General features: G+C 39.1%; 1 protein-coding gene across 1 annotated transcript in view; it reads left to right on the forward strand.

Moving 5' to 3' along the window:
• SCIN (scinderin) overlaps window positions 1-22,038 on the forward strand; it is a 79,835-nt gene that overhangs the window by 35,528 nt on the left and 22,269 nt on the right. Inside the window, exons 5-8 of the mRNA XM_043462738.1 lie at window positions 15,735-15,827; window positions 19,048-19,180; window positions 19,584-19,672; window positions 21,030-21,245. Of these exons, the coding sequence (XP_043318673.1) occupies window positions 15,735-15,827; window positions 19,048-19,180; window positions 19,584-19,672; window positions 21,030-21,245 (531 nt within the window). The remainder of the gene's footprint in view (window positions 1-15,734; window positions 15,828-19,047; window positions 19,181-19,583; window positions 19,673-21,029; window positions 21,246-22,038) is intronic.

Genomic DNA, 22,038 nt, shown 5'->3' on the forward strand with positions numbered 1-22,038 from the left:
TCTGAACAAAGATAAGAAATATAGTAAAAGTATAGCTAACCATAAGAAGATGATTTTTTCAAATAATTTACTTTATCACACCAAAGTTCAACATAAAGATTTGTGACCTTACTGATAAGACCTTTATATAGTCAATCCAAGCTAATACTACTTGGCAAGCTTTTCTGAATGAGGTAATTTCTCCTTTAGTTTGTAGCTAAAGTGAGGGAAGAGTGATAAGTCCTATCAATAGGATAAAGCAGTTCATGACAGATGGCCTGTATGGAAGGGTGGCTCTTCCCTATATCTGAACTGATAAACTAACACAAATATTACACTAGAATGGCATGTTTCTAGTTTCTCTATTAGTAATATTTCTCCTCATGTTTGCTGTGATATTAGTGATTATATATATGTGTGTATATAAACATATATATAGTAAAAAAGAACTGATAGTAAGACTATATTTCTTTTGGCAGTTTCAGGAGATTTCTTCTTATCCCTGTGCTAAGAATTAGCCAGACTCAAATATCAAAGGGCCAGATCTCTGAGATTCAGTGATTCACAACTCCCTGACTTTCATTTTATAAATTAAATATTAAAATATATAATAATAATTTCATCTTGTCTTCCTTTACATGGGTAAGAGCAAATGGTTCACTAGTTGGCTGAATTTTCTGTTCACTTTTTCTTCTTTCTAGCTGCATTTTTCTTTAGGTGATGCAAGTGCTTCTTATCAAGGACACAAAAATTCAATAACCTAAGAAACAAATTTGTCATGGATTTTATTTGCTGCAGAAGAGGTAAAACAAGCAGCCCCAGGACAAACATCCAGGGCCTACTTGCAACTGGCATCCTTGTATGGGCAGTACATAGATAAGCTAGTTTATGAAAGGTTGTTGCTGAACCACGAAAAGACGCCAGGATTCTCGGCCTCCAGAGGAGAAGAATTCAGTCCGGGGCCAGAGACGAGGCTTGATCGCTCAGAGTGTTTGTGTAATAAAGTTTTAGGAAAGTAAAAAGGAGATAGAGAAAGCTTCTGACATAGACATCAAAAGGGGGCAGAAAGAATACCCACCTGCTAGTTTTTAGCTGCATGTTATATAGTCATTAGCAGTCTGTTAATGAAAGAGAGGAATGTCTTAAAACTCAGAATGGCACCAGGCCCCTCATCCAGAAGATGTATTTTGGGATAATCTTGGCACCAGATGAGTCATCCTGGGCCATAAAATGGTTGACTTGAATCTTGTAGAAAGGCAGATTACCATACAAATAGTTTCGTTTACATAGATTAGGGGAACAGTGTCTGAGTATAACATACTGGTTTGTCAAGTTGATTCTGAGCCATTAGGCAGAACCAGAGTCTGGGGTAAATGCATAGTATATTAACATAGTATATTAACATAGCTTAAGACAAATATTTGCATAAGAAAAATTCATTGGTTAATTCAAGGTTTGAGAATAGTTAACTTCAGGTGGAACCGGGTGTCATTATGGCAGCACAGTATTTTAAGAGGAACTTCCTTTTTAAATTTGTATAGAGAAGGGAAAAAAATATATCACTAGTTTGTTTCCTCCTGCCGCTTAAGAGAGAGATAAAAAATGTCTGACACTTGCAGCCTATTTCCTTCGTTTGGAGACCCCTGGCCTTCCTGCCTGTTACCGTCTCATTTACTTCATAAACAACCCTATGAAGTGGATACATTTATTATCCCCTGTCTTGGTTTAGGTTCCTCAAATGCCTATTCGGGGAAAAGGACTTGGGAGCAGATTGTTGTTTGGAAGATGATCCTGGAAGCATGGAGTAGGAGTAAAATGAGGCAATAGTTTGTTAGTAAGTTACTTACTGCTGCAGGCAACTGGGACCTAGTCCCAGAGGGACCCTCTGAGAAACTGTATGGAAAACACTTGAGAACTGGCCCACTGAAGGCTGAGCTGGCTGCAGGATTTAGCCAGTAACTCTTATCCCTCGTTGGTTGAGGGTTATCACTTGGGTATTAGCTCCCCAGAGCCTCCAGCTGCCTTGTGTGTGGGTATGGTACAGCTTCGTGGCCAGATCATGCCATCAGATAAGAGAGCAGAAGGCTTTGGACTTTAAGGAATTAACTTGCTGTTGAGTCTGGGGGTAGACCCAGGTGAGACGGGCAAAACACCAGTAGCATCTCTGCATCCTCATTCTATGAAGAAAGTAAGTCAGGGAGAGCCTATGTAACTTGCCCACGTGGGTTGGGAATAGGACGTCTGTGGTTCACACATCATGGCAGATTTTCATTCCATGGCAGATCTTAAACATGCAGAGAGATGGGACTCACATCTGTTGATCTTCCAAAATTTTGTTGCGCATTTTTGACAGTCATACCTATTTTGTGTATTCCGTATTGAAAGTGTTAGCTTTTGCAGCACAATTTTTGTGCTCAATAGGCTGGCTTGACCCTTTATTTTATATCACTTAGGCTCAGCATGCAACCTTTCATCCATACTGTAGAGGCCTTAGGTGCAGGGTAATTGGGGTGGACATTTTCTTTGAAAGAAAATACACTGTTTTAATGTGAGTATAAAAGGTAGGCAGATATTTTTCAAGCACCTCAGAATACATGAAAGCCATTTTGAATTTGCTCAGTTAAATGTTGGTGCTTGGGAATTTTCTGAATTAGATAAAGAGGAAATTTTCACAACTCTCTTGTCATAAACTCTACTTAATCTGATTAAGTGTTACATGTAAGTCAGGTTTATTTACCTCATTTAATCATCATCATAACTATGAGTGGTATTAATTATTATACCATTTAAAATATGAGAATAAGGTCACAGAGTCATTTAGTTGTGGGTCCATCCAGCTCAGATTGTCTAATATTAGTAAGTGAAGGGATTGTGAAAAAGACAAGGGTAGAGGGTGCTCATTGTGAAGCATAAAGATTAGGAACCGTAAAGGTCAACGATGAAAGTGCCTATTCAAGCACTGATCAGGTAGAAATGTCCAAATGGGTTTGAGATCTTACAGGAAAAAGGTTTAATAATCCCCAGAAGGAGCAGAAAGCCTAGAATCTTTAAGATTTGACCCAGGGCAACCTCCAGACCACCAGCCTATGCTAATTTGCCCACAAGATTAATTCTTTTTGTGAAGATATGGGCTTCCCAGGTGGCGTTACTAGTAAAGAACCCACCTGCCAATGCAGGAGATATTAGAGATGTGAGTTCTACCCCTGGGTTGGAAAGATCCCCTGGAGAAGGAAATGGCAACCCTCTCCAGTGTTCTTGCCTGGAGAATCCCATGGACTGAGGAGTCTGGAGGGCTGCAGTCCACAGGATTGCAAAGAGTTGGACACGACTGAAGTGACTTAGCCTGCACGCATGTGAAAGTCAGAAATGCTCGGCAGACTTGTCTTGATGGTTGAGTGAGCCATGCTAACAAAGCTGATACCACTGAAGGTTTAAATTGTATCGCTGTACCCAGCCCAGGGTCTCTCCAAATACACAGTGCCGGGGCTTCGTTCAGAATCTCTAGGGCTGGGATTCAGACTTGAGTGTTCTTTAGCATAACTCCTAGGTGGTTCTAGTATGCAGTCAGCGGAAAACAGCTGCTCTAGTTTAATAAGTTGACATTCTGGCTTATATATTTTAATAACTTGGGAGTTATGCTTCCATGTTAAAGAAAGTCATGTTAGCTTTATGTAGTAGTAATTTGTGGATTAGCTTTCTATATTATAATAATTTATGAGTTAACTTTCTCATGACATTGACCCCCAAATATAATCTCTAAAATGTGGATGTTACAGTAATACAGGTCTCCGTCATGATCAGTTCCCCTAGGCCACAGCATTCTTTGCATCCTCCTGAGCTACATTATCAAATGAAGCATGTATTTGACATGTGAGACACAAGTGGCTATTTAAGTTTTGATTTAAATTAGCTAAAATTAAATGACACTTAAAATTTAGTTGCTTGGTGACATTCACCACCTTTCAGGTGCTCGGTAGCTACAGGTAGTTAGTGACTACTGTATTGGATCACACAGGTATGAAACATTATAGTCACAGAAAATTCTACTGGACCGCCCTGAGCGAGATAATGAAATGAAGCTCTCTTGTAGACACTCATTTCACTTTTGTCCTTTTATCCAAACATGTATTTCACACGATTCCCCTCAATCTAAAATACCTTACCCACCATTTGATGTATTAAATTACCCTTTATATGACTTATCAGTAAAGGGCTAAAGGTCTTTTAGAGGTGGGGAAGTCCATCAGTGAGAGATAGCAGGAGGGCAAATGTTTGGACTGTTTCCATATTAGGTGGAGCTGGCTACAGGAGGGTGCCACTTTTCTCAGAATTGCCTGTCATTTTATATGAGTGTGTCTTCCCTGTTACCAAATATTAGTCTTACCAAAGACATAAACTGTCTCTAAGTAAGTAAATATACCATAACTATGAGGGTGTACTTCACTTGAACAATTTCTTTCTATTCGCCATATGCTTGCACTGTATTGATCTTTTTTCCAGTTAGGGAAAGGAAATAAGACACAAAAACTACTGAGCAATTAAAATTTTAGCTCTTAGAATGCAGAAACTTACTCTATATTTAGTGAAAAAAGCAGCAGAGCCATTTACAGTAAAATAATTAAGGCAAAAACAATGCCATGTCTCATTCTCTTAAAAGCACTGCAGTAGGAGTTGGAATTCCAGGGGTTAGTTACATCCTTGCTTCAGTGTTTTTAAGACCTGGGCCTAAGGCACACTCCTAACTCATTTTCCTAATCTTGAGATGAAATTGGGTTGAGAAGTACGTAAGACCCTCTGTTTAACTGTAGCACTTGACACCAGTGTAGATAATTTTTATCCCAGGTGATTTGGAGTTTGAGTTATGTACTGTTCTTCTTCCAGGCCATATAATTATCTCTTCTTTTCTTATTATTTACTTCAATTTCTTACTGTAAAGTGTCCAAGCATCTTGACGTTTCTGTTGAATGTCAAAGGAGGGAAAATGTGTCTTGTATGAGCTAGATTGCAAATGTTGGAATTTTCTGTCCAAAATAGATGGCTCCGGCTAAAAGGTTCAAAATAAATAAAGACAGTTGTAAATGTGAGAAGTCAGTAAAGATTATGAAAGTACAGCAAGCAAAGTTTTCCTTAACTGCTTGATCCTTCTTTCTAAGAAAACAAATTTACACATAGGCCAACTTATGCTTTAAACAAAGTTGCAGTGGATCTTACAAAAGAAACACACAAGACACTGAGGATGGTCTTGGCACAGGTCATGAAAACCTAGAAATTCTGAAGATAGGGGATTGTGAATATTATTTGCTTTAATAATTTAATATAAATATCTTCTGAGTTGTTTTGAATTGAGCTTCTGTTGAATGCAAAGAATAAACAGCAGAAAAGAAAGTCTAGGCAAAGAACAAAATTGTATTTCCACAAATTTCCAACCTCTTTAATATATTTGGAGCAGTGTTTTGCATTGTTAAGTGTTTCCATTATGTTACTGATAAAACAGAGGAAAAGATACAGATACTCCCATTTTTGTATTCACATCCTATCTGTAACAACCTAGTCCCTGCCATCTTTGGAGCTACTTCATTTCCTAGCTGAAAACTTAAGAACCCTGGGCCCCTGCTGGCTCCTTCTAGGTCTTGACATTAACAAGTGCTTCTCTGGTCAAAATGCCTAGAGCTGTTAGGGAACCAGTAATATTTACTATCCTTTGATGAATTGAAGGAATAAGGCTGAGACAGAAGCCTAAGGTAGTCAGGCTTCCCTGGTGGCTCAGTTGGTAAAGAATCTGCCTGCAATGCAGGAGGCCTGGCTTTGATCCCTGGGTTGGGAGGATCCCCTGGGGAAGGGAAAGGCAACCCACTCCAGTATTCTTGCCTGGGAAATCCCATGGACAGAGAAGTCTGTTGGACTCTACAGTCCACAAAGTCACAAAGAGTCAGACATGATTTTTTTACTAAACCACCATCACAAAGTTAAAATGAAGTGGTAATTACTCCAGTTTAAGTAATAAATTACCACTGGGAAACAAATACGAGATGTCAGCATTTTTTAAATAAAAGTTTTTATAGTTTTATTAAAGAAAAATAGATGTTTATTGTTGAAATTTTTGAATTAGTCATAATAGAGAAAGGTATTACCCTAAGTCCCACCTTTGAAAAAAGATTTACCAGATTTTTTCTAGCCTTTGTCTTCACATACACAGCTCAGTGTTTTTGTAAGAAAGAGTTCATACTGTAGATAATGCTTTGAAATCTAAATTTTTACTTGAAATGTTGTAAACATTTTCCTGATCATCAAATAATTTTCATACTATAATGACTGTATAATTTTCCACTGTATTGCTATAGCCTAATTTATTTAATGAGTTCCTTCCATGTTGAGCATTTCAGTTCAGTTCAGCTCAGTCACTCAGTCATGTCCGACTCTTTGTGACCTCATGAATCGCAGCACGCCAGGCCTCCCTGCCCATCACCAACTCCCGGCGTTTACTCAAACTCATGTCCATCGAGTTGGTGATACCATCCAGCCATCTCATCCTCTGTCGTCTCCTTCTCCTCCTGCCCCCAATCTCTCCCAGCATCAGGGTCTTTCCAATGAGTCAATTCTTTGCATGAGGTGGCCAAAGTACTGGAATTTCAGCTTCAGCATCAGTCCTTCCAATGAATACTCAGGACTGATCTCCTTTAGGATGGACTGGTTGGATCTCCTGGCAGTCCAAGGGACTCTCAAGAGTCTTCTCTAACACCACAGTTGAAAAGCATCAATTTAGGTGGTTTTAATATTATAAAACAGTGTAATGAACATTTATCAGGTTAATTTTTTGCATACATTTTAATTATCTCAGAATAAACTACTAGAGTAGAAGGATTGAATCAAATGATAGGCATCCTTTTTTTTTTCCTATCCAAGTCATTTATTTGAAATGCCATCATATTCCTTAATGTGTATTTATATGCATATGTTGACATGATTTACCTTACATATAAGAGTAAATAGAGTACAGTGTTAGTGGTATAGAGGTGAGCAGAGCTGCTTTCCAAGTGTGAATAGACATAGTTGGTGGAGGAACTCTTTCTTATCTCTGACCTGTATTTTTTAAAATATTACACAAGTGCTGTTGATGCCACACATGCATTTTTCTGAAAATTTATTAAATATTCTTCCATATCCTTAAAATATAATTATAAAAGAAGTGGCCACCATTCATAGTTTAATTTATGAAGTTTGATTTAATAATTTAGTAGCATACCTGGTTAAACTATATATATACAGAGAAACATGCTGTGGAATTATGGGTGGCTGTGACTTTCAGAAGGTGAACAGCTGGGTTTTTTGTGTTAGGATATGTGTTTAGTGGACTTTTCACATATCTTGAGACATATGGTCAACAGAGTAGGCTGGATAGGCCATGCTTTTAAGGCTTTTGTTACTGTTCATCACTCTGAAGAATGTTCCTTCTCAGGAATACTTTTAGAATACTGAATTTTTCCCAACACTGGATATTGTCAGTTTTTTCCTAACCTCTGATGATTATGTGAATAAAAAAAATCATAGTTTTACTATTTTACATTTTTTAGTAGCTCTTTCATGCTTGTTTATCTTTTTTTAAGGGCTGTTTGCTCCCACAACACTGATAGATGGAAGAACTTCTCTCTTTCAGCCTTTAATGCCCACAGCATAGGCAGAATCAAGAGGAAAGGGGAGTAGACAGATAGGACTTGGAGAAAAATGGAAGCTCTGTGGAGAGGAAGGGAGCGTACCATACCCACTGTGTATAGCATGAGTGCTGCACGGTGTATTTGCTGGCATTGTTCTGATCAGAATGGGAGAAATAAACATGACAATAAATAGAAATATACAATCTCTGCTATGAAACTCCTTCTGCTTCATCTCCAACGACAAGTCCTAAACAGTTAAGTGAAGACTTTTTGACATCGCTAGGAGAGGCAGCACAGCCTGTTAGTTAAGAACACATACTCTGGAGTCAGAGTTCAAATCTGGACTTTGTCATTTACTAGCTGCATGAACTTGTTTCTTCAAGCATAAAATGGGATATTGAAAGTGCCACCTCATAGCTTGTTATGAATCTGAAACAATGTAATAAATGTAAAGTGCTTAGAAAGGTGTCTGGTACACACTGATGTATAACCGTTGGTTATATTAAGTGTGGCACATTAAGGCACTTGAAAAGTTTTAGTTGAATACATGCAACATAATAAAAAGCAATAAATATATAAATGCATTCCACTACATGGTGTTTAGACAAGTGGGGGTACTATCATTAATGGATAATTTTCAAAGAAATAAAATCATCAGTCTCAGACAAGTATAAAATATCCCATGTCAAGAAAATTGGAGGTATCAAGGGAGTATTTCATGTAAGGATGGGCATGATAAAGGACAGAAACAGTAAGGACCTAACAGAAGCAGAAGAGGTTAAGAAGAGGTGGCAAGAATACACAGAAAAACTGTACCAAAAAAGTCTTGATGACCTAGATAACCATGACGGTGTGGTCACTCACCTAGAGCCAGACATCATGGAGTCTGATGTCAGGTGGGCCTTAAGAAGTGTTAACTATGAACAAGGCTAGTGGAGGTGATGGATTTCCAGTTGAGCTATTTCAAATCCTGAAAGATGATGCTATGAAAGTGACTCAATATGTCAGCAAATTTGGAAAACTCAACAGTGACCACAGGACTGGAAAAGGTTGGATTTCATTCCAGTCCCCCCAAAAGGGCAATGCCAAAGGATGTTCAAAGTACCACACAATTGTGTTCATTGTACCTTCTAGGAAGGTTATGCTCAAAAGCCTTCAAGCTAGGCTTCAGCAGTATGTGAACTGAAAACTTCCAGATGTACAAGCAGGGTTTTGAAAAGGCAGAGGAACCAGAGATCAAATTGCCAACATTTGTTGGATTATAGAAAAAGCAAGGGAATTCCAGAAAAATATCTACTTCTGCTTCACTGATTACTTGAAAGCCTTTGACTGTATGGATCATCACAAACTGTGGAAAATTCTTAAACAGATGGGAATGCCAGACCACCTTACCTTTCTCCTGAGAAACCTTATAAAAGATTTTACTTTCCTGGACTCCAAAATTACAGTGGACGGTGACTGCAGCCATGAAATTAAAAGACATTTGCTCCTTGGAAGTAAAGCTATGACAAACCTAGACAATGTATTAAAAAGCAGAGATATCACTTTGTCAACAAAAGTCTGTATAGTCAAAGCTACAGTTTTTCCAGCAGTCATGTATGGTTATGATGGTTGGACCATAAAGAAAGCTGAGCACTGAAGCATTGACGTTCTTGAACTGTAGTGTTGGAGAAGACTCTTGAGAGTCCCTTGGACTGCAAGACGATCCAACCAGTCAACCCTAAAGAAAACCAACCTTGAATATTCATTGGAAGGACTGATGCTGAAGCTGAAACTCCAATCCTTTGGCCACCTGGTGCGAAGAGCCAACTCAATATCAATGTATGACAAAACCCACTGAAATGTTGTGAAGTAATTAGCCTCCAACTAATAAAATAAATAAATAAATAAATAAATAAGAAAAGACCCTGATGCTGGGAAAGATTGAAGGTGGGAGGAGAAGGGAACTACAGAGGATGAGATGGTTGGATGGCATCACTGACTCAGTGGACATGAGTTTGAGTAAACTTTGGGAGATGGTGAAGGACAGGGAAGCCTGGTGTGCTGCAGTCCATTGAGTCACAAAGAGTCAGACATGACTGAGCAACTGAACAACAACCAGAATCTCAGCCTCAACACGTAGCAGTGTGTAAAACAATCCCTTTGCTTCATTGGGTATCAGTGACCTTTTCTGTAAAATAACAGTATCTGGTTCACAGGAGCTCTTATAAAGTTGAAATTAACATGTGTCTATGTGTGACTCATAGGAGACATTCAGTAAGTGGTAGCTATTACTATGCTGAACAGTATTGTGCTAATTATAATTAGCTGAATCAACCAAAGAGTAGTTGTTTGGTTTCGCTTCTGCCACACCCAGTCAACCTAGGTGAGTTACATGCAGCATTAAGTACAGCCCTGGGGAAGGAAAGTGCACAGCTGCCAGGGAACATGGAAAAATATCAGCCTGATTAGAGGAGGTTACTTGGTAGATGCTGGGAAATAATGCTGAGTATGTTACATCCAGCCTCTGGAGGTGCCTTGGAATCCGAGCAGAGGAGTTGGGGGCTCTGTCAGTAGCATCCAACTCAGAATCATCTCAGAGGAGTTGGGGCTCTGTCAGTAGCATCCAATTCAGAATCATCTGCAGATTTCTGGTGCATGCCCGTGTGCTAATTCGCTTCCATTGTGTCTGACTCTTTGCAACCACATGGACTATAGCTCACCAGGCTCCTCTGTCCATGGGATTCTCTAGCCAAGAATACTGGAGTGGGCTGCCATGCCCTCCTCCAGGGGATCTTCCCAACCCATGGATAGAACCCACTTCTCTTATGGCTCCAGTATTGGCAGGCAGGTTCTTTACCACTAGTGCCACCTGGGAATCCTGCAGATTCCTGGGTTTCACCTCAAATTCACTGTAATAGCTGGCAGTTGGGAATCTGTATTTTATCAAGTTACCCAGATGCTGCTTGAGCACATTGAAGCTTAAGAATCACTACTGCCCCGCTTCCCTGATGGCTCAATGATAAAAAATCCCCCCTGCCAATGAAGGGGACATGGGTTCCATCCCTGCTCCAGGAAGATTCCACATGCTTTGAGGCAGCTAAGCCAGTGTGCCACAACTACTGAGCCTGTGCTCTAGCGTCTGGGAGCTGCAACTACTGAAGTCCACATGCCCTAGAGCTGTGCTCCACAATGAGAGAAGCCACAAGAGAAGTCTGTGTACCACGACTAGAGAGTAGCCCCTTGCTCTCTGCAACTAGAGAAAAGCCTGGGCATCAGTGAAGACCCAGCACAGCCATAAATAAATAAATAAAACAAACAAACAAAAAGAATCACTACTGCAGATAAAAGATGTAAATCGTATTTGGAGTCATCTTCTTGAAACACTGAAGTAAAGTGAAATAGGGAGTCTTCCAGCCACTGTAAAGAATAACTTTCTGGATGAAAAGATGAATGGGGCACTGAAGGAAGGAGGGAATTGACAGGAGTAGGCCTAACCTGTGACTTGAGTGATGAAGAACTTAACTAGGGTGGAGGTTAATATAGACAGGAATCAGAGACTTTCAACATCATCGGTAAAGAGGGAGAATTTAATGACTAAGCTGCTAAGAGATTCAAAATGAAAGACAGCAGGTATTCAAAACTGATGTCATGATTTTAAGTCCAGGTGGAGAGAGGAATAGAGATTCACTGACACGGGTGGAGAATGGTCAGTTTTGTGGAAAGATAAAGTTAAGTTTGGAGCATGTTAGAGGATGGTGGTACTTTTAAGTGGAAACTTACAGGAAATAATTGAAGGAAAGTGGGGACTCCAAGCTGGAATGGCAGATCTTGGTTTAGGTGAAACTTTCAAGGAGCATTCTCAGATAAGATTTCTCTGTTTCACTTCCTCTTTAGATTGTTGATACATGTTATTTCACACACAAAGAGTTACACAAGCTAAATGCTCATCAATTGAGAAACCTAAAATGAGTGTTTTAAATTTAGACATTATCTTACCTATTGAGAAAAAGAAAAGCTGTATTTACAGGTTATTTCAGAGATCAAAATGTATGGCCTCGTTGATAAAGTGAACATAGTATTTTTTTCTTTCTAGGAAAGATGTAAAGTTTTTAAGGGTTATGCAGGCAATTGGATTTTTTTACAATTTGAGTCATCAGGGAATCCTGTTGGCTCAGATGGTAAAGCATCTGCCTGCAGTGTAGGAGACTCAGGTTGCATCTCTGGGTTGGGAAGATCCCCTGGAGAAGGGAATGGAAACCTACTTCAGTATTTTTGCTTGGAGAATTCCATGGACAGAGGAGCCTGGTCGCTACAGTTGATGGGGTCACAAAGAGTCAGACATGACTGAGCAACTTTCACTTCACTTCAATTCAAGCAGTTGGAAATTCGTCCCAGTCAGATATTGGGCAAAATGCTTGGTTATTGAACTGAATTTTAAAATGATACTGGACAACAGATAGCCTCTCTGTACCTCTGGAGTTAAGCCTGTTTCTGGTAAATTCCTGGACTCAATTTCCAACTATGTTACAGTCTGTGCATGAGTGTGTGCTAAGTTGCTTCAGTCATGTCCGACTGTGTGTGTGTGACCCTATGGACTGTAGCCTGCCAGACTCCTCTGTCTGGGATTCTCCAGGCAACAATACTGGAGTGGGTTGCCATGCCCTCCTACAGGGGATCTTCCCCAGCCAGGAATTGAACCCGTGTGTCTTGTGTCTTCTGCATTGACAGGTGGGTTCTTTACGACTAGCACCACCTGGGAGGCCCTCTAGTCCTTTGAGAGGCTAATTAAGATCCTTAGCTATGTAGTATAATCTGAAGTCAGGAAGGTTGATTCCTCCAGCTCCATTCTTCTTTCTCAAGACTGCTTTGGCTATTTGGGGTCTTTTGTGTTTCCACATGAACTGTGAAATTTTTTGTTCTAGTTCTGTGAAATATGCCATTGGTAATTTGATAGGGATCACATTGAATCTGTAGATTGTGTTTGGTTGTATAATCATTTTCACAATATTGATTCTTCCTACCCAGGAACATGGAATATCTCGCCATCTGTTTATGTCATCTTTTATTTCTTTCATTAGTGTCTCATAATTTTCTGTGTTCAGTTCTTTTGTCTCCTTAGCTAAGTTTATTCCTAGATATTTAATTCTTTTTGTTGCAATGGTGAATGGGATTGATTCCTTAATTTCTCTGATTTTTCGTTGTTCGTATATAGAAATGCATGTGATTTCTGTGTATTGATTTTGTATCCTGCAACTTTGCTAAATTCACTGATTAGCTCTAGTAATTTTCTGATACTATCTTTAGGGTTTTCTATATACAGTGTCATGTCATCTGCAAACAGTGAGAGCTTTACTACTTCTTTTCTGATCTGGATTCCTTTTATTTCTTTTTCTTCTCTGATTGCTGTAGCTAGGACTCTCCATGACATAAATCAAAGCAAGATCCTCTAAGATCCACCTCCTAGAGTAATGGAAATAAAAGCAAAAGTAAATAAGTGGGACCTGATCAAACTTAAAAACTTTTGCACAGGAAAGAAAACTATAAGCAAGGTGAAAAGACCCCTCAGAATGGGAGAAAATAATAGCAAATGAAACAACTGACAAAGGATTAATTTCCAAAATATACAAGCAGTTCATACAACTCAATACCAAAAAAAAAAACCAACCAAACAACCCAATCAAAAAGTGGGAAAAGACCTAAGCAGACATTTCTCCAAAGAAGACATACACATGGCTAACAAACACATGAAAAGATGCTAACATTGCTCATTATTAGAGAAATGCAAATCAAGACTACAATGAGATATCACCTCATACCACTCAGAATGGCCATCATCATTAGGGTTAGGGTTAGGGCTAGGGCTAGGATTAGGGTTAGGGGTTAGGCTTAGGGTTGGGTTAGAGTTAGGGTTAGGGTTAGGCCATCATCATGGCCATCATCAAAAGTCTCCAAACAATGAATGCTGGAGAGGGTGTGGAGAAAAGGGAACACTCTTGCACTGTTAGTGGAATGTAAATTGATACAGCCGCTATGAAAGACGGTATGGAGATTCCTTAAAAATTAGGAATAAAGCCACCATATGACACAGCAATCCCATGCCTAGGCATATATCCTGTGGAAACCAAAACTGAAAAACACACGTGTATCCCATTGTTCATTGCAGCACTATTTACAATAGCTAGAACATGGAAGCAACCTAGATGTCTGTCAACAGATGAATGGATAAAAAGTTGTTGTATATATACACAATGGAATATTACTCAGCCATAAAAAGGAACACCTTTGAGTCAGATCTAATGATGTGGATGAACCTAGAACCTATTATACAGAGAAGTAAGTCAGAAAGAGCAAGATAAATACCGTATTCTAATACATAGATACAGAATCTAGAAAAACGGTACTGAAGAACTTATTTATTGGGCAACTGTGGAGAAATAAACATAGCAAATAGACTTATGGACATGGGCAGAGGGGAGGAGAGGGTGAGAGGTATGGAAAGATAACACGGAAACTTACATTACCATATATAAAATAGATAGCCAACGGGAATTTGCTGTATCGCTCGGGAAAACTTAAACAGAGACTCTATCAACCTAGAGGGATGGGTTGGGGACGTGGATGGGAGGGAGGTTCAAAAGGGAGGGGATATATGTATACCTATGGCTGATTCACATTGAGGTTTGACAGAAAACAACAAAATTCTGTAAAGCAATTATCCTTCAATAAAAAATAAATAAAAATAAAACAGATCCTTAGCTAATATGGAACTGTGGTCTGAAAATGAAAAGTTAAGAGTATGCCCCAAATCTCAGACTTCCTTAGTCCACTGGGAGATGTCTCAGTGTTAAATATGTCCTTATCCCAAACTATTGATTCCAAACGACTGTCTTCATTGGAGTAGAACTTCAAAAGGGTATATGACATCTTTCACTGCTCTTATAAGGAATACATATTTCTAACCAAGATAAAATTGTTATAAAAAAAAGCAAATTTGGTTGCATTTTAACTTTTGTCTTGATCCTACTTTTAGCAAAAAAAGAAAAACTATATTGCAATCATTTAGTATGTCCAATAATTAAAGGATTTTATGCATCATTGTGTAAGCAAAAAGATGGGCATAGTCCCAGAGGAAAATAAGTCTTTAGTAGATTTCTAAACTCGAGACTGTGCCATACTCATGCATAGATTAGAATTCATATAAATTTTTATTGTTGTCTGATATTCAGTAGTATGTATTTTCATACAGTATATTTGTAAGGAATACTGACTGTAAAACACATTATGCATGGAATCTCATTGTGTATTAAATATTTATTAAATCTAAATGAGTAGCATCTTTGCATTTTTAAACTTGAATTTATATCTTTGTGTTATAAAACTCATTGTTTTGAATAAATTTATATTTGATTCCTGTTCTTAACATACTATGGTATTTATGTCAATTAATTAAATTCATTAATTAACATCTTTATAGGCATTTTGGGGGATGATTTTAGTGTACAGAAATTCAGAGCAGATCCAAATGTATTTTCTACCAAGTGTTTTCCTTAAACTTTTGGATTGCATCAGGTGTGCGAAGAGTACATAAGCACATTCATTCATTTGATGTTCGTTTGTTCTGTGTCAAAAATGCAGCAGGATGCAAAGCATGATATGATTAACTGACATTTTATCTAGCCTGGCCTATATCAATAATAATAATAGTACCCTACCCTCAAAGAGTAATTTTGACCAAGACTTGTTATAATAAATTAATAAAACCTATAGATTGCTTGTAGAAGCAGAGGTTATGGAAGATATTTTGTTGCACAGCTGAACTTAGAACTCATATTTTAATTAATTGCTACTAGTTTTCAAAATTATGGAGACCTACACTTTCAAGTTTGGGATTTCTCTTTCTTGAAAGTTCACATCACCAGCAAACGCAGTGTTTGTTTACTTAATGCTATCGATTGATTTGACCTGTGGGAGAAGGCCAGTTTAGTGTGATTGGTGAGAAATGTCTGAGCCTCGTCATTGCAGTTGCTAATATTTTATAAACTATGACTTTAGAATCTCTTTTTAAAACTTTGCACCATTAATGAGAGGTCTTTATCTTTTTATCTGTACACTTTTTTCCAGGTATTAGGGAAAAAGCCAGAGCTTAGGGATGGAGAAGATGATGATGACATCAAAGCAGATATAACTAATAGGAAAATGGCTAAACTCTACATGGTGAGTTCACTGGTAGGAAGCTCTGTTGTTTTTATTGGACAGGTTGGTGCTGGGGAGACCTGCTGGAGAGGGACTGTCTGCCACAGATGACAATGCGCCTCATTGCCCTCAAAGAGAAGTGCGTGGGAAGAATTTGTTCTGTGCTTTAACACAGTTATTTAAAACTCCTATTTCTATTACTTTAAAATTTTTTATTAAAAACAACAAATAATTTTCTGTGATTTAAATTAAAAAATTATACATACTGTTGCTATACTAGTTTGCATCAGTTCAGCTCAGTCGCTCAGTCGTGTCCGACTCTGTGACCCCGTGGACCACAGCATGCCAGGCCTCCCTGTCCATCACCAACTCCCGGAGTCCACTCAAACTCATGTCCATTGAGTCAGTGATGCCATCCAGCCATCTCATCCTCTGTCGTCCCCTTCTCCTCCCATCTTCAATCTTTCCCAGCATCAGGGTCTTTTCAAATGAGTCAGCTCTTTGCATCAGGTGGCCAAAGTATTGGAGTTTCAGCTTCAACATCAGTCCTTCCAATGAACACTCAGGACTGATTTCCTTTAGGATGGATTGGTTGGATCTCCTTGCAGTCCAAGGGACTCTCAAGAGTCTTTTCCAACACCACAGTTCAAACGCATCAATTCTTTGGTGCAAAGCGCAGCTGCTGCTCCTTACCTTGGACGTGGGGTAGCTCTCTTGGCTGCTTGCCGCTCCAGCTCCTTGCAGCCGCTGCTCATCGCTCCAGCAATAATATATCCTGATATTTTACATTCAGTACAATGCAGTCAATAAAGTGTTTCCTTCGTAGAGTAAAAAGACGGTAAGCTTTTTCTTATGAAATCCTAATGAGCTATAAAATTGTGACCTTACTTGAAATGTCCTGTTTAGCTATCATGAAGTCTTTATTTTTATAAGAGGGCAAGGCTATCAAATCAAACAGCTGGAAGGAAAAAAGGTAAAAACTGTCCTGGGTGTTGGCAGACTTAGTTCCATGTTAACTCTATGGGAAGGACTGCCTGGGTGACCTTGGCCAAGACACGGCCATTCTGGGTCTTAGTTTTCTTATCTGAAGAAAGAGAGATTAAATTGGAAGACTACCTAGGTTCCTTCCAACCCACAGTTTTATGATTTTATTGCTGGTGAGGGTAACAAAATCCACACGATGTACCAGGTGAGGAGACTGGTCACATGGCATCCGTTAGGCATTCCCTCCCTTTGTAACTTTCCAAGCACATGATCTGGAGCAGACCACAGTCTCCCTGTGGAACTGAGTCCCTTTCTCATCTCTGACAAGAAGGACTTCTAGTTTCTGCTCTTTAAACGGATGGGCTAGCTCAGACACACTGATTTTTAAATGAAGTTCAAGTTACTGTCTTGTGTAGAATAACTTCCTTTTTTGTAGAAAGAAAGGAGAAATAGATTCTTTTTTTCTAGACGGCAAAGGAAAATGTCTTTACCACTCCTAAATGCTGATAATTTTAATATAAGCCACACAGAAATTATTATTCTAAAGATTTTGTGACTGCTTATTTTTTATTATTGGGTTTCATTTTTATTATATTTATTTATTTAATTTTTAATTAAATTATTTATTTTTTTAAACAAATTTATTTTAATTTATGTTTATTATTTTTATAATTAGAGTTGGGTTTCCAAAACCCAATTTCAAGAGTTTAACAAACACCTTTTATGTCACCTCATTAAATAAAGCTGTTCTCCCCTCAGATAGCGTCATGAGAGTAAAGAAATAAGCATGAACATGTTAATCTTGGAGCTTCCCTGGTGGCTCAGTTGATAAATAATCTGCCTGCAATGCAGGAGACCAGGGTTCGACCTCTGGGTCGGGAAGATCCCTTGGAGAAGGGAATGGCAACCCATTCCAGATTTCTTGCCTGGAGAATCCCATGGACAGAGGAGCCTGGCAGGTTACAGTCCACAGGGTCTCAAAGAGTCGGATACAACAGAGCGACTAACACACACATGTTAATCTTGAGTCAATGCTCTCTCTAGTGGGTGTATCATGTATTGCATACTTCTATTTCTGTCCTGAAAATAATTAGGACTAGCTGAACAGGGCTTCCCAGGTGGCGCTAGTGGTAAAAAGCCTTCCTGACAATGCAGGAGACATCAGAGACTCAGGTTCGATCCCTGGCTAGGGAAGATCCCCTGGCGAAGAGCGTGGCAACCCACTCCAGTATTCTTGCCTAGAGAATCCCATGGACAGAGGAGCCTGGCAGGTTACAGTCCATAGGGTCTCAAAGAGTTGGACACGACTGAAATGACTTAACGCCACAACACAGGGCTAGGAAGCTGAGTCACCTAGGGTGGTTTCTAAAAATACAGAATTCAAACCCCACCGCAGTGCTGTAAAACCCCACCACTCATCTAGGGAGGACCCTCAAATCTGCATATTTAACAAGTGCCCAGGTGGATTACCTTGCAGCCTACCAGGCCTTGAAAAAACTGAGTTCTAACCTAGGAAATTTTGTTAAGACTTTGTGAGCTGTAAGTCTCCAGCTTTAAAAAAAAAAAAAAAGGTTCTGTAGCCGTTTCTAAACTTCGGAAGTCTCGGTAAGTTTACTTGTGACATAGATGTCACAAGTTTTATTTTACGATGTTTTATTTGTGACATGAGGTTTACTTTGATAATTTATACAAAATATTTAAGGCGATTACAGGCTCCATATTGAAAAAGTCTGTAAGCATAAGCTATAATGCATCAATGCCTTCCTTACCACAGTGTCTGGCCTATGGTAGTACTCAGTGAATACTGAATGAATGAACGTTTAAGCTTCAGCTTTCTGTGTGTGTGATGAGTACAAGGTTATCTATTTCAAAGATTTTTATAAAGACTAAGAAATAATCATGTAAAGTTCATTGTGTGGCGCCTGGTATATGTGAAAACTGAAACAAACTTTATCCATGATTATTATCACTATTATTTTCTGTGTTGAAACTTAGCTTTTTATTAGTAGTACTTTTATGCTAAAGGGCTTTGAGAAAATCTTTTCCAAGGTATAACTGGGTTCATGAGGGATTTTTTTTGTCTTTGTTTTCTTTGAAATAGCTTTGTTGAGATATAACTTACATATGATATAGTTTATCCATTTAAAGTGTGCAGTTCAGTGGTTTTTATTACATGTACAGTGTTGGCAACTGTCACCACGATCACAGTTTAGAACTCACTGATCATCCTCAAGTAAGCTCATGGTTTTCATGTCAGGTTTCAGATGCCAGTGGCTCCATGAAAGTGAGTCTGGTGGCAGAAGAAAACCCCTTCTCCATGGCGATGCTTCTGTCTGAAGAATGCTTCATTTTGGACCATGGTGCTGCAAAACAGATTTTTGTATGGAAAGGTAAAAAAAAAAAAAAAATGCCATTGGCATTGTTGACATACTTCAGATTTATATGTATTTCTTCAGAAAGATAAATAAAACATCTTTTCTGACTTAAAAAATTGCTTACCTCTCTGCATGATCTATACAATACAGACATCAAAACCATATTTTCTTACTGTTAGCCTTATTTACCAGGGATGATGGGGTAAAAGAAAGTCTTTGGGCACTAGAAATAGAATTTTTTTATATATTGTATATTATAATATTGTTAAACATATTTAGTATACTAGGAAGTTTTTGTCATTTTTCAGTATTGTAGTTAAATTAAATTCTAATTATGTTTAATTTTTGGTGCACAAGTATCTCTTAATGATGTAATATCTTGCCTCTAAAATTCTCTTTCATTTATGTTGCATGTTAGGTAAAGATGCTAATCCCCAGGAGAGAAAGGCTGCCATGAAGACTGCTGAGGAATTCCTAGGGCAAATGAATTATTCTACGAATACCCAAGTACGTATGGAAATGAACTAGCTAGGAAAAAATTTTTAAATTTGGGAGCTCATGACATCACCACAAAACTTATGACCGAATTTAGTTCAAAAAAGCACACACAGACGTCATTCTTACCTATGTGCGTGCAGGGTTATGTCCTGTGCGCCTAGAACTCTCTGTGGAGGATGGAATTTTGCAGAAATAGAAGATTAGACTTTCCATGGGACTCTGTGATTAGAATAAAAAGCCCATTCACTTCCTGCACAGGCTTTAAGTCCAGATGGCCAAGCACAGTTGAATTAACTGAGAGCATATATCAGTTATTCCTTAGAGCAAGTTGTATAAACAGGGACTAACTCCAATACTCTGGCCACCTCATGCCAAGAGTTGACTCATTGGAAAAGACCCTGATGCTGGGAGGGATTGGGGGCAGGAGGAGAAGGGGACGACAGAGGATGAGATGGCTGGATGGCATCACCGACTCGATGGACATGGGTTTGGGTGGACTCCGGGAGTTGGTGATGGACAGGGAGGCCTGGCGTGCTGCGATTCATGGGGTCGCAAAGAGTCGGACACGACTGAGCAGCTGAACTGAACTGAACTGAACTGAATGCCCGGAAAATAGTTCCCTTCATGGAGATTAACTTAGACACTGACTAGTTGCTCTTCTTTTCTGAATCTCCTAGCTTCATCTTTTTTCTTCATTTTTATGTCCCGGCAAAAGTAGCTCAAGGAGATAATTTCTTTCAGGTCATGGGCCTCCTATGAACATAATATAGAAAAACAGTCAAACTTATTTGACTGTAATGGTAACATATGAAATGACTTGATTCTTCTCTCAAACATCCACATTCATTGGCAGTTACTTTAGCTATAAGAAAAAAAGCAGGGTTGAATTGTTTTTGCTTCATATATGATACTTTTCCTTTTGCATTCATATAAGGATTCCAGTTTCTAAGTTTGCATTTGTCATCTTTAAAAAAAAGGATTCTCCTTGCATTTCCTTAGTTTTTTCTCCACATCTAGATTAATGTTTTTCTTTGGCCTCTTATTTTTCTGTTTATAATTATTATTGTTTAGTCACTAGTCATGTTCAACTACTTGTGATCCCACAGACTATATCCTGCCAGGCTCTTCTTTACATGGAATTTCCCAGGCAAGGATACTGGAGTGGTTGCCATTTCCTTTTCCAGGGGATCTTCCTGACCCAGAAATCAAACCCATGTCTCCTGCATTGGCAGATTCTTTACCACTGCGCCACAAGGGAAGCCCAAACCAGAGCAGCTGAACAGAGACATGAGCCCTGGACCCTTGGATTAAAAGTCTGATGCTTTACCCACTGAACTAATAATAGTAATAATTTTTTACATTTCAGATTCAAGTTCTTCCAGAAGGAGGTGAAACACCAATCTTCAAACAGTTCTTTAAGGACTGGAGAGATAGAGATCAGAGTGATGGCTTCGGGAAAGTGTATGTCACAGAAAAAGTGGCTCAAATAAAACAAATTCCATTTGATGCCTCAAAATTGCACAGTTCTCCACAGATGGCAGCCCAGCATCATATGGTGGATGATGGTTCTGGCAAAGTGGAGGTACTTACATATTTCTCTTTATTTGTTTGTCAAGCCCATTTATGCCAGTTTATGTGGAAATATAACTTCAGGAAGCTACACATTGTAAAATGTGCATTTTAATGATTAAAAAAGATTATCCAAGACTGTATATTAAACCAGGGAGTTGAAAGTTGGAAGACGACGTTGTCTGACCTTCAGTCCTAGTGTATAGTGCGTGTGCTGAGATTCTAAGAAGCCAGGTAATTTGTGTGAGATCACCTAATCACCTTAGAGGCCTCCAAGGAACCCAGCTGCCTCCATCTCGTTTCCTGGTCCAGGCCTGCTTCTGCTCTCGGATAGACTTGGCCAGTGTGGGTACATTGCTCCGAAAGCTCCACGGACTTAAGTCTGTCCTTCCCTTGCACCTTCGGGGCGTCCAGAAAGGCAAATTCTGTGTTACGTGCCAACCTCACAGATGTTTCTGGAGCATTCAAAATGAATTTGTTGATTATTGCCGTTTTCTGACAAAAACTGTTGAAACCCACCTAAGAATTCTGCCTAACTAAAATCTCTTCATGTTTGGTCTACCGTAGAGTTGTCTAACTTAAGGGGAACCATGTAAGATCGCTTCTGTCCTAGTAAGATCGCTGTAAGATCGCTGGTGGCTCTCCACAGTCTTCCTAAGAACATCCGTCCTTAGCTGGGTCTCCCAGGCCTTCCACAGCCTTGAGGGCTCCTCCCCTCCGCCATCTGGGTGGCATTCCCACTCCTCTGTAACTCAGTCAAGTCACAAGCTTCATCTCTTCTGAAGAGACTTCTCTCTGCACTGAAA

This window comes from Cervus canadensis, chromosome 3 (assembly GCF_019320065.1).
Source record: "Cervus canadensis isolate Bull #8, Minnesota chromosome 3, ASM1932006v1, whole genome shotgun sequence".
Taxonomy (NCBI): Eukaryota; Metazoa; Chordata; class Mammalia; order Artiodactyla; family Cervidae; genus Cervus; species Cervus canadensis.